The sequence below is a fragment of the Phalacrocorax carbo genome, chromosome 4 (assembly GCF_963921805.1).
Source record: "Phalacrocorax carbo chromosome 4, bPhaCar2.1, whole genome shotgun sequence".
Lineage (NCBI taxonomy): Eukaryota > Metazoa > Chordata > Aves > Suliformes > Phalacrocoracidae > Phalacrocorax > Phalacrocorax carbo.
This window is the reverse complement of record NC_087516.1, coordinates 25,377,485-25,390,960: the sequence shown is the minus strand read 5'-3', so window position 1 is coordinate 25,390,960 and position 13,476 is coordinate 25,377,485. Positions and strand designations below refer to the sequence as shown.

Here is a 13,476-nt window from a genome sequence, read left to right as displayed (position 1 = left end):
AAGTCCGCAGGTAAATAAGAGAAATCCTGTAAATGAGCCTCCTCCTGCCATTCATAAATAAACCATCAAAGTAAAAGCTGTAACACGAGCTATTAGACGCTTCAGAAATGCCTTATTTGCAGGAAAGCTTCACCTGAAACAAGCACTGCTCTGCAGGACATGCATACATGGTAAAATAATCTGTATGGGAGTTTAGTGCTTTATATTATACATCTTTTCTTGGGTGCATAGATCGGCTTCCTGGCATGCTAAAAGGATGAAGAGGCAGAAACTAGATTTGAGACATTTATGAATAATGACATAGACCAGTTACTGAAACTCATTCTACACAAGGAAATTTTCAGGGAATTTTTTTGCCTTTGGTAGTTTCTCTTGACTAATGAGTTTATTTTGTGTCCGTACAGTAGTGGTACAGAAGACAGTGCAGCAGTATGCTGTACAGTCTATTTTCCTATGTATTTTCCTAACTGGTCTGGAGACAGCTCATGAAGAGCTAGACTACCTTCTGTCAGGAATGGCACAGGTATGTTTGACCCTGCTTCAGGCAGGAGGACAGACCCAAAGGCCTCAGGAGGTCCCTTCCAGCGCCCTGGTCTGTGATTTGCACAACACTAAATAGCTGCCTAATGAAATAACTGCCTGCGGTCCCTTGGACATCTGTTATGGCCACATATTTCTGGTTTAAATGAAGTGTCATTGAACTCAATGGCACTCATTTTGCTCACAGCAAATTGCTTAATTCTTGATAATCCCATGTTGTAAATTACTTGCATTTCGAAGTAAATCATCATACAAACTTTGCTAGTGTCTTGATATACCAAATTATGGACCACATACACAAGAATGCTTCAATAACTTGCTTCAAGAGCATTGCATAATTCTTCATCACATTTAAATTTAATTATTGGATTCCACAATAAATATATAAGTAAATCAAGACCATTATCAAACCATAATATAATTTCACCATTTTCCTAACATTTACCAGTAACAATTCCTAAAAAGAGGATCAACACCTACTGCTCACTGGTCTCAGTATCTGAGCTATCAGAAATATTATAGGGTGGAAAATGAAGAAGAAATATAGGCATTTTCTTCAGAACAAATTACTCTCTTGCCAGAACAGTACAGGCTATGAATCTAGCCAGCAGGATTATTATTAAGTAAGAAAATATTTTTCCTCTGATCTCCTTTTCTAGAAATTGCGGGGCCATTATTAAACAACAGTAAGTACAAAAAACCAAAGATTAAGTCCTTTTTAAGAAAATCACTTATAAAGCAGTCATACATGATTTATGTTATGTTTGATTATGACAGTAAAGCAAGATCCTCTAGATGTGTCATGATGGCATAGGCAGATGTGGAAAATCCTTGGTAATAAAATAACCCTTAGAGTCCTGCATGACACACTGGACTCCTTTAGATTAAACTCCGTACTTTAGGCTCCTTAGATTATTGTACACTGTCATTTCCTTATTTATTTATTATTATGGCTCCATTTTAATAAACTCATGGAAATAAAGACATTCAGATAACTAGGACTTCAGTTAACCTCTCTTTCTATATACTGATAGACAAAAATGAATCGTTACAATGATGGTTTTGGATAGTTACTCTTTTAGGGACATCTGCTTTTAGGTACCCTTGTTCCACAGGTATTTCCACTTTTGGTTTCTGAGATCTCTTCTTTGATGAATACGCATGGTCTTGTTCATACAAAATTCCCACTGAAGTTAGTAGGATTTTTCACCTCACTGGGCAATAATCTATCTCGAGACTTGGAAAGGCTGTTACAAGTACCAAAACTACTGACTAAATAGCAAAGCAACTAGACAAATTAATGGAAGCAAAGGACCTCACAGATTATTAAACACAAAGATACAGTCCTTATCATTTTGTCCCTGTTGTGATCTCTTGTTCTTCCATCATGCATCTGAAACCGCCAGGATCACAGGAAGAGTCCTGGGCTCCTTTGATCTAACTCACTATGTCCGATCTTACTGCATTTGCTTCTCGTTTATCTTCTACAGAATAGCCGATGTGCCTAACTCTACAAATATGGATAACTCTTCTAATCTAAAACTATTAAACCCACATAGTTATTCAGTGGTTCTCAATCATTTAAAAGTAATCTTAATCTAATAAAAACCAGTCAGTGAGATCGCTTGTGAATAAACATTGAGTGTAAACTCAGGCAGCGTCAGGGATTCTGTTACAAATATTCTGAAGTGCCAGTCATTTCTTCCTACATCGCATGGTCAAGTATCAATCTTGTACAACACAAATAAACAATACTAACAGACAATATATATTGAAACCACTATGCTAAAAACAGGTTTTCGGAGGGTTTGCACAAGCCATTTATTTTGCCAATGATTTTTAACTTTGAACTTTTATATATGCTTCTGAACGTCTCTTTTGTACTTTTATCGAGTCTGTAGCTTGTAAGAAATGCAAATGCTCTTTAGTAATACGAACACATCAAAGGTCCTAGCCTTCAGAAAAGCCCGCAAATAGCAAACACTTCAGTTGGGGAGCTCTCCGAAACTAAGGCTGTCCAGATAGAGCTCTTAGTCATTAATTCTCACTTCATCTTAATGTTTTGTAAAACATTACTAATTAGAGACTCTAAATAACAATTTTACAAATAATGTTGCTATGTATCACACATACACTATAATAGCTACATGTCGCACTACCTGATTCAGATAACAGAGTTGGAGGATAAAGCTGGTGATTTATAAAGCGTACGTGAGACTGTGAAGGTTCTCAATTGCTAGTAGAGTGATATGGACACTATTAATAAACATTTTTGAATGTTTAATCATTATCAGACACGTTACTGTACTGCAGCTGTGCCACCCCAAGCAAACGCTAGGAGCAGGTTGTACAAGACTGTTTTTCAGGCTCTGACAATTTGAAATCTGATCTGTTCAGCTATTTGATCAGTCCCAACAACTGATACTTAACAACAGCATGACTCTGGATTAAGCCCAGTGTGGAAGTCCTGCCATTTGCTAGTCTTTCCAGCTTCTGGCACCAAGTGTACTTTGAACAGCCAGATAAATCTAGTCTGTCAAGATGACCTTTTTTACTTGGCATCCAGATTCTGTACAATAATGACTGTGGTTGGCCAGGCATAAGGTCTGTCCAGCACAGCATCTTGTCTCCAACAATGGGCATTAGCAGATGCTTACAGAGCGAGTTTAAGACCAGGTCAAAGGCAGAGGCAGGCATGTAATTATGGTGGTGATGGGGTGGCTTACTAGAGCTGCATGTGGTACACCTCCTCCTTGCCTGACACAGCAGCGTGGACATGGTGCTCTGCACTGACTTGGGGCTCCCTCCTTGTTACCTTGCTACACTCCCTGCTTTCAGATACCTGTGATTTAGCCTTACTCCCCTTTTCGCTAGAGATTTTGGAAGTAAAACCCTCTCTCTCATACAAAACCTAAATTAATAAGAGTAGCATCAGGCCAGTGGAGTTATTTTAGAGTTGCACTGGCACAACCATGATTAGATTGGGTTCTCTCTCTGTTATATCCTTCTTTAATTGAAATTCCCGTAAGGGGATAAAGCAGTTGTCTTGAACAGCACTGCCTGTATTAAAACCTGCCAGATTTCTCTGTATTCCATACACACGACTATCTATGACTACATCATATTTATATCTACTGCCTTCAATATATTAAAACATTAACTTACTGGTAGCTAAATATTACTGATGTATTATTATTGCGGCCTGAAAGGATATCACAAAATGCTCTTTCAGCAGATGAAAATTCAAAGAAATTTCATTTGTTTGAGATGAAAAAACTTGCTGCTCAGGCACTGACCTCAAATCTTGTATTAGAAGTTCAGTAACTCCTTGATCTAAAGTTTTCTTTCCATAATAAATATTTTAAAATTCTCCAAACAAAACTTAAGTCTAATGTAGGATTTTCTCGTGTGTTTACACATCTGTTAACACATGCATATGACTACATAGTCATGTAAGTTTCTTAAAAGGAGTTCTTTCACTGCATAAGCTTGGAGATAGGATGCCAAATTATGTACCCTCTGCATTACACTGTTCTTACGCAATTAGAGAAATCCCACCACAGAATACATGTGGTCTCCTTGAAACACAGCCTCTAAAATCCTCATTAGTTTGCTGCACAGCAGACTGTTGCTCAGCTGAGAGGCCAACCCACTGCCCTTGATCAGGCAGGAAAGAAGCTCCCCTGTGTTGTCAGGGCACTGTAACGCTCCCTGCACGGCGCTGCCTCTCTTCAAGCTGGGTCTCATACCTTGGTCAGGGAACAATTCACAATAAGGACTTGATTCAATGCTGCTGCTGTCCATCATCTAACATATTACCTGAGAAATTAATATTACATGGAATTTGCACAAGTGTTTCATGGTCCCTCACTGTACTTAGAAACTGTCAAATGTACACGGTCCACAAGCTCCTCTTTGTCACTGAAAGGATGACCACGCTGCACAAGAATGAGGCATGCTCGTGTCCTACGCACATCTTGACTGATCTGTATTTCTAGTTTAGTAAAAAGATGCATGCATATATATGTTTGTATATACACACCTACTAGACTACCAGTTAAGCATGCAAATACATCTGAAGAAATAAAGCAATATTTGCAAAGTTAGAAAGGAAGCAAAGAAATTGTAGGTTCTGCTCTGTTTCAATATTATTTCTTCAATGCTAAGAAAAACAGTCATAAAACCTAAGATGCAGGTGCATACAACCCTGAATGTTTACAAGTTTACTTGTGGATAAAATCTAAACTGCTCTGTAAAGCTTTTACAATAGCATTTAACAGGACGTAGGCTGTTCTTCAGTAATGCTACAATTACAACCTTGAGTGATGCCCTTTGAACATAACCAGTTCTTACACAGGGTATTAACAGCACGTTTGAAAATCATCTATGATAGTGTAGCTTCGGTTTTATACATCCACTTATACAATGTAATAGTTTATACTATTTTCTGTAATTTGTGTATATGTGTGCATGTGTGTATATGCATTATAGACACATATACAAAAATATAGAAAAATTCAATTTTAATAATTTTTATTAAATTAAAAAAGAACCGTCATGCAGTTAAAAATTTTAAGTGCCATTTTTTAAGTAATGCGGTAAATACCTAATCCAAACTTTTGGAGATGATAATTCCAGATGCTGCTTAGTAGGAAGGTGACTGGCTTTCAGGCGATTTTGCTTATTTCTGAATATCAAGAAGAAAGAACAAAACCAACAAACTAAGTAGCTGCTGTTTACTGAAAAAAACCCCACACCTCTTGATCTTAGTCTTGCTCCCCAAGTGCACATCCTACCTTCTGAGTACACGAATGAAAAATTTTGTGAATATTAAACAAAACTCAATGTTTCCACTTCCATATTTGGTACATTCTGAGCAAATCCTTAGCCCAGTCCCCAAGCAAGGAACCCACAGAAAGAACAGGGGGACATGAAGAGCAGTTATTTTCATACAGTTCATCAACAGTTTCTCAAGTTTGTCTGTCCGGCAGAATAAACTTCAACCCAATTCAGTCTCCACCCTAGCTTAAAATGATAATTTCCTCTAACAGGAACAAAGACTGGAAGATCTGCTCAGCAAAAAATCATCTCGTACTGGTTCTGCTTGAGATCTACCAGCCCGGCCTTGCCAGCAGTTAAAAGTTATAACCTACAAGAGACTTCGTCATACGGTCTCACGGAGAGTCAGATCTTGCTTTCTGCTCAACCACACCAGTAACATTTGTTCTGTGGCACAAGAGGAAAGACAGAAAACTTCACATAGCAGCAGAAATACTGAAAATGGCAGGCTTCTTTGCAGCCTAATAAACTGTAGGTATCTCTGACCTCTGGGCCTCCTGAAATAAGACATATTTCAAATTAAGGCCCACACCAAACCCAGGTACTTGAACCATGTTGCTCTCCCAAACTGAGATACTCAATTTTATCTCTAAAAATATTGAACTTTTTTTTTTCCCCCAAGTGTAGCTTGGTTTGTAGCTCTTAAACACTACAGTGATGTGCGTCACATACAACCATAAATAGGCACAAAGTTAGGTAACCAGAAGTAACACTTAGCATAAAAAAAGTCCTGGAGTTATTTGTCTCCACATCTCCGCAACACCTCCCTTGCAATTTCATACAGTTGAACATCTGTGTTTTCCTTCAGCTAAGGAATAAATTCCACCCAGATTATATAAAATTGTCTTTAGAAAAAGATCCTCAGGCACCGTATCCAAGTAGGGACACCATATGGGATTTTGGGGCTGGCCAAAATGGACTATTGTTAACTAAGCATTATTCTGACTTCTGAGTATTTTTCCACCTTAACATTTCCTCAATTATATCTTTCTTAAGAGAAACAATGTTTCAGGTATTTCAGGCAAAAATAGTGTAATACACCTGGAATATGCTAAGAATCAAAAGTTATACCTTTGTCTTATCACATATCGCAACACCTTTGTAGTTAAAGCAATCATAATTCTTCATCTGCTATGAGTTATTCACCCTCATATTCAGTAGCACTAAACTACAAATGCACATAACATTTTTTTCTTTCAGATGTACATCAACATGCATAAAAAGACACATAATCCCTCCCAAGCAGCCTACAACAATAGGTCCAAACAAAAACATTAGTAAGACCCATTTCTGCAATCATTATTTATAGGAATAATCCTTACCTAGTCAACAAACTAACTGCAGGTGAGGATTTTGGTTTCAGTATCATGGGAAAACATGTAAATTGGGCACCTAACATTTATGCTTTATTAGAAGCAAGTCTTTTTTCACATTAATACAATGTTCTGGATGATGCGTGTCAATGGAAACTAAGCTGAACAATTGTATAATGACTCAAGAAAACTCAAACTCATTCAATAGGGTAAGACAAGGAAACCTCACTCGGGCAGTCTATGGGGAAGCTGGTGAAGCTCTAAATTTACAGGTTAGTTTTATTCCGTGCTTGCACAATGGAGGCACTTAAGTGGTGGTAGAATCAGTAGTATCTTCTGTTAGGATTAAGATCTTCATTTTACATTTCTACATGTACACATAGGACTGCATATTTAAGCTCGCCAATCATGTCAAAACTAGTACCGGTTAGGTTTTTTTATAAGTAGTTGGTTTTCTAGTTTTAAAAAATGGGTACTTGAGGCACAGAAACCATGAGGAACATAACTCTTCAGTCTTAAAAAGGGCTGTTAAAACAATGCTTGTTCATGATCTCATCATAATTGTTTCTGTTTGTAAAACAGAAATGTTTTGAATGGCTATGAAATGGCTAAAAAATATTAACTGTCAAGGCCCAGTGAAAAGCAATGCTGTGTTGGAACTTAGGAGGTACGCAGAGGCACTGCACATAGGAGAGCGGGTGGCGTGCAGCTGATCCAATGGGTGGAAAAGGGAGCATCCTTACCATGCGAAGTGTTAAAAGCAACCCTGTTTACACTTTGAGATAAGAGTGGCTAACACCACCTATGTCAGGACACACTCAGATGCTATATAAAGGTATTATCATCCTGTCTTCAATGGAACCACCTCTGTGTAGCATTTGGCTTTATACATATCTCTCTTTGATGCATTCAGTTTTCTCTGCTAAATTACAGGCATGAAAGGCACCTTCACAACCAAAACTTAAAGAGCTCAGAGTAAGAAATTCTCCATGTCTTAACTAACTGAAGCAATAACAAGACCTTAATTCACACTAGCAAAGGGCTAACTTCCCCACTTTCAGAAGAGCCAAGAGAATTTAAAATTATCAGAGTTTTGACCGTATTTTCCAATTCACAGGATTTCATTTCAAGACAAATTCCTAACTCCGGTTAAGGCATCAGTTTCAACCAGGGCTTGTAACACTGCCTTGTATCACCACATAATTTCTTGAAATAGTGGACTTTGCAACTCAAATAATTTTCTGCCTGAAGTAGTGATGAGAATCACTGGAATGTTCTGAACCTATATAGGGCTGATGTCACAGCTCCATATAAGGGCACCATATGGAAGTTTATACTTGTTGTATTTAATAAGAACTGTATGTTAATGGAAGGCATCTCTACAGGCACTATTGAGTAGCAGAGAAACTGTCATTAACTGATTGCTGTTACAGTCCACAAATTTCTACATCTCACAGTAAAAGCACTTATTACAATCAGGCAAATATAACACACCACTTTGGAGCAATAAAAATATCTTGAGAAAACCAATAACTTATTTAAAGCAAAATCTTCAACCTCTCTTAGCCAAAACACGTTTAAAATACGTCTGACTGCTTATATCTGCTGAAATGAGAGAAGAGACTTATTTCTCTTCAAATAATAAAGCAACTTCAGTGTTTCTGAAGATCCAATAATCTTCAGTGATATGAACATTGATTAATTGATACCAACAATCTGAACAAGCCAATACTGTTGACTACTAGGGGAACATACAGTTTCACTAAGCTACAAAATCTCCTCTGGAACACCAGAGACTGGAAAATGAAGCAATTTTGTTCCTGTTACCCATGCTCATCGTCGCCACTTATTTTTCTTTTCAGGGACTTCTGTTTCAGAAATTTTACCAACAATCATTTTCTTAGTTGCATAATAAAACCATAATATATTTCAGTCATACTAAAGTATGTTTGTAAAGAACAGACCCAACACTGATTCACCGGAGTTCTCCAATATCTATTTACTAAACTGATAAATTTAAAGAAAAATACTTTTAAGATTGTACACTGTAAGTTGTCGAAAAAGTTTTCTTGTGACTGCTAGGAGGATTAAGCCCTAAACTTCTCTGGCACCACAGTTCTGATATGCAGAGCGCAGCTGGGGCACATTCACTTCCACTGGGGCTTTGGGGACTCCGAACCCCCTTCAGGGACGCTCAGCACCAAGAACGGGTACGAAGTGTAATGATATGCTGAAAATTAACAAGAAAGGCCTTAGTCATGCAAATACACGCTGTGGCTTGGGGCTTAAATATGCTACATAGTGTACCAAGTTGGAAGAGTTTAACCTTTTTTTTTCCAGAACTCTTGCATTGTGAACTCTTCTAGCTATTTTGCAAACAGCTTTTTTATTTCTAAGTACTTTACTAGCTGATATCTAAATCCCATTGTGAGCTACTTTTTCTTGTTTATTGATATGTTCTTTTTGTAAGGTCACATGCAGTTAGTAATACTTCCATGTCAGTGATACCACTTGTAAGTAGTCACGGTTGTTTCTCATCATTTAGAGTCCCTAAGCATCCACATAAGTGGCTTTTGTTGGTAATCAAAATCTGTAACCACTCTGACATTTGTGTCCCATACTATCATTTCTGAAAGCAGGAGCAATGCTGCAGATGACATTTTGGACATGAGAAGCGTTCATCATAGTGAACATATGAGGCTACAACGAAGCTCATATAAATAATCCTAAACCGACTGAATTATTTTCTTCCTCTTCGCATTTATTTAAGGCTGAAATTTTGAAATGACAATGCAAGGGTAAAATCCTGCTAATGGATATATATGGCTTCAAAGCCCAACTTTTAGATTGAGTTTGGTGGTTTGGGTTTGGGTTTTTGGGGAATTTTTTTAAATTTTATTTTAGTAAATATCTAGCTAACATACTGAGCTATCCTGATGATAAATGCCATTCACATCAAATACGGAGGTGTCAGTAGCTCCACAGTTAAAGCAGTGCTGGCAGAAATCCATTTCTAACGAATAACTTACCTTCTAAAAACCCTCACCAATTTTCTTTCAGAGCCAAATAAACATTATTTCGATTATTGTTATTTACGTCTTTGCTTAGATTGCAGCAACAAACTGCAAGCATTTTCATGCCCTCCTTAACGAACGGCATCTTTTCCAACAAACAGGGATGTTGGATGCAAGAGCTGAGAGCTTCCTCGTGTCGAGAGCAACTCGGAAGACCTGGAGGTGTGGGAATTCTTCAAGGCAGCACTATGCCCACTTTTTCTGCTTGCGAGCGCTATTTCTCATACTCATGTAAGTATTGGTGCCAAGACAATTTTCAGTTCAAAATTCAAACTCTTTAGTCATTTCAGGCATGATTTTCAGATCTCTGATGTTTGCATAAAAGGTGACAGTATTGTTGAATTAGAAGTGTTGGGGGGGAGGTGGTGGGTGGTGGTGTGAAAGAGAATTGTGAATACAGTGGGCTCATTTTGACAGAAAAGAAATGTCAGAGGTGCGAACGCTTAATTTATTATTTCCGTGCTTCAAGTGGGAATATGCTTCAGCAACTTAAATCTTACGAGTGGGAATGCCACCTCCTGAATGTATGCAAATTCCTCGTATCAAAGGGTAATTTTAAAAATAGGCTTTACGTAGCAGGATGCCTAATTAGTTCAGACACCGACTATGTGATCCCGGCGTTATTAAGATAAAATCGCAGGTTTCAGTGCACGCTTCCTTGGAAGCACGGTGTGACCGGGATCAAAGGGACACATTTGCCGTAGCCTCAGCCGGCGGAAACCTGCTTTCACCGTGCTACGAATCAATCGGAAACTCTATTAACGAGCCTCCCCAGGGGAGCTCCACACCGCATCCCCCCGGAAAAGCTTCCGCCTCGCTAGAAGGCAACCCGTTTCCACGCCCGAGACCCCCGCGTACCCTGTGCCCGCAAAAAAGAGAGACACCCCGCCACCACCACCCCAGTGCCTTTCAGCGTGTCATTTACACGCATAAAACTTCACGAGCGGAGTACATCGCCGCCTCCGAACCCCCGCCACCCGGCACGGCGAGCCGCCCAATGCGCTGCCACACGCCTCGCCCCGCCACCCCACGCCACCCCATCCCACGGCCGCCTCGCCCCGCGCCCCACGCCGCCCGCCACGCCACGCCACGCCAGGCTGCCCTGCGGGGCCCTGAGGCCCCGGAGCCCCCCGCCCTGGCGGCCCCGGGGCCGGTGTCGGCCGCCCCGCGGACCCCAGAGCGAGGCCTCCCGCGTGCGGCGGGGAGCGGCGGGGCCGGGGAGCGGCGCGGGCGCTGCGGGCGGCAGGGGGAGCTGCGGGGCGGGCGGCGGGGAGCGGCGGGGCCGCGGGTTACCTTCGGGGTTGGCGCTGATGAAGACGCGGACGCTCCTGCCGCTCGGCACCAGGTGGGACGGCAGCGCCGAGAGGTTGCCGGAGAACGCCGCCCGCCGCAGCGCCGCGTCCCGCGGGCAGGGCAGCCTGCCGCCCGCCCCGGCCGGCCACATCCCGCCGCGCTGCAGGGCGGTCCCGGCGGGCCCCCGCCGGGCCCCGGCTCAGGGCAGACCCCGCACCGCCGCGGCGGCAGCGGCAGCGGCGCTCGCCACCGGCTCGCCGGCAGCGGCCATGCGGACCCTCCGGCTGCCCGGGGCCGCCGCCCGCCTCCTCGGCGGCTGGGGCTGGGGCCGGGGCCGCCGCCCGGCGCCGGAGCGCGGGGGGAGGTGAGGAGGCGAGGCGGCGGCCGGCCCCCGCGGCGGGGGGGGCGCGGGAACAAAGTTTGCGGCGGAGCGGTGCCGGGCGCGGCGGCAGGACGGCGGCAGCCTGCCCCCCCCACAGCCCAGCGCCGCCCGCCCGGGGCCCCCGGCCGCCGCCGAGAGCAGCGGGAGGCCGGGCGCCGGGACGAGCCGCTGCGCGGCCGGGCCGGCGGGTCTCTCGTGTTCCCCCTCCGCCCACGAGGGTTCGCGGCGTCCAAGGCAGGGTCGTCTCCGGCAAAGGCTGACGGCGCCTTCCCTCCTCCTTCCTCCGAGCGTGTCACGGCCCCGGCGTCGGATTTTTATAGGAAGACTGCTGCCGGCTCATCCTTTGGGCTCTGGAGAGTTCAGAGCCCTTCTTGGGTTTTGTTCTGTAATCGCCTGCACAGGAGTCCCACCTGCTCAGATACAAGAGATGCTCTTGCTGCTTTTTTCTTTTTTCCTTTTTTTTTAATCAGTTATTTATTTATCGGAATAAATGAAAAGCCCCGGTTTGAAGAATGAAAGAGGCAGGAAGCAGCGAGACGAGCAGCCGGCGGGATGCGGTCCCTTTGCAGCAGTCAGTGGCGGGGCATCCCGTCGGGCAGCGCCCATGAAATATTCAGGAGGGCGGCGGGGTCGGGCGGGGGCGGCCGGTCGGTGCCCGTCGGAGGGCGGCGGCGCGGCGCGGCGCGGAGCGGTGCGGTGCGGTGCGGTGCGGAGCGGAGCGACGGCCCCAGCCCCAGCGGGCGGCGGGCCTTGGGCGAGCCGCAGAGTTTAGAAACCTCCCCGGGAGGGGCGGGCAGGCGGGCAGGGACCTGGCAGCAAAGCGGAGGGGAGGGGCTGGGGGGCAGGGGAGGGGGAAGGGGGGAGCTCCGGGGCCTCGGTTAGCCCGGTGCGGCTGTTGGCCGTGGGAGCGCCTTCCTGCGCGGGGGCTTCGGCAGAGGGGCTTGCAGGTGCTTCTGCATGCCTGAACGGCTGGAGAGAAGAGTCTTCGATGCGGGTGGTGTCTATATAGGCAATTTCATCCGCTCTATCTGACACAAAGCCGGCTTGTGTATTTACACATATTAAATATATAATATGTATACTGTCTATAAAGCAACCTTACTGTGTATTTACACAGAGCGTTTAGGAGCCGGGCTTCCCGGCCCGCCGCCCTCTCGGTGCCCGCTCGCTTCCCGCTGCGGCCCGGCCGGACGAGCCGCCCGCGGGGGCCGGCGCTGGCAGCAGCGGCGGGGGGCGGCTGAGGTGGCTTCCCGGGAGGTAACGCCACTGAAGTAGGCAGAAGCAAGCTGCTCAGCGCTCTTTCAGAAGCAAAGGGGACAGCCAGATGGGTTCCTTAAGTGTCGCTGAGCTGGTGTTTGGTTTTTTATCCTGTTTTCTTAAAGAAATAAGGCATATGCAAAATTGCATCCTATGTGTATTTGCATCTGAGTATACGGGAGTAATTTTGCTGCTGTTTGCTTGCTGTTGCTTTATTAGTTCTGTACACCATAAATTTTGGGTCTATTTCAACCAAATGAAATAGAGGGGCAACTTTTAAGATATTAATTCTCAAAAAGATAACATTCCTGTAGGTTCTGTGAACGTAGCTGGGCAGGGGAGTGTGCTTACCTGAAAGAGGAAAAATATGCAGCTTACATTACAACTATTAATATTGGAATGTCAACACTGGACAAAGAGGTTGTGTCACTGTGTTGGGAACTGAATGCCTAGGAATTGGAAAATCCTCCTTTCAATCAAAATGTATATTCCTTTAGGATTCTGTAGTGTCCAATAAGGAGCAAATCTCACTTGAAGCCTTTCATGGTAGACATGCATATTCCTCTTCTTTGTGGATTCTCTGATACTCCATTTAAGACAAGCCTGAAGCTTTGTAATAATTTGGTTAAAAAGATCTGACAGTCACGAGATGCAATTCCATAGGAAATGAGGCTTCATATATGTCACTGCTTACAAAACTATTGGTTTTATCTGCACTTCACATACCCTTTGTATGGCCAACGTGCTTAGAGGTGCCTTTTTCTGGCTTGTGTCATGA

General features: G+C 43.6%; 1 protein-coding gene across 1 annotated transcript in view; it reads right to left on the bottom strand.

Annotated features, from left to right (window-relative positions):
* NWD2 (NACHT and WD repeat domain containing 2) overlaps positions 1–12,217 on the bottom strand; it is a 58,767-nt gene extending 46,550 nt beyond the window's left edge. The window contains exon 1 of the mRNA XM_064449275.1: positions 11,060–12,217. Coding sequence (XP_064305345.1) covers positions 11,060–11,210 — 151 coding nt within the window. The 5' untranslated portion in view covers positions 11,211–12,217. The remainder of the gene's footprint in view (positions 1–11,059) is intronic.
* Between the last annotated feature and the right edge of the window lie 1,259 nt (positions 12,218–13,476).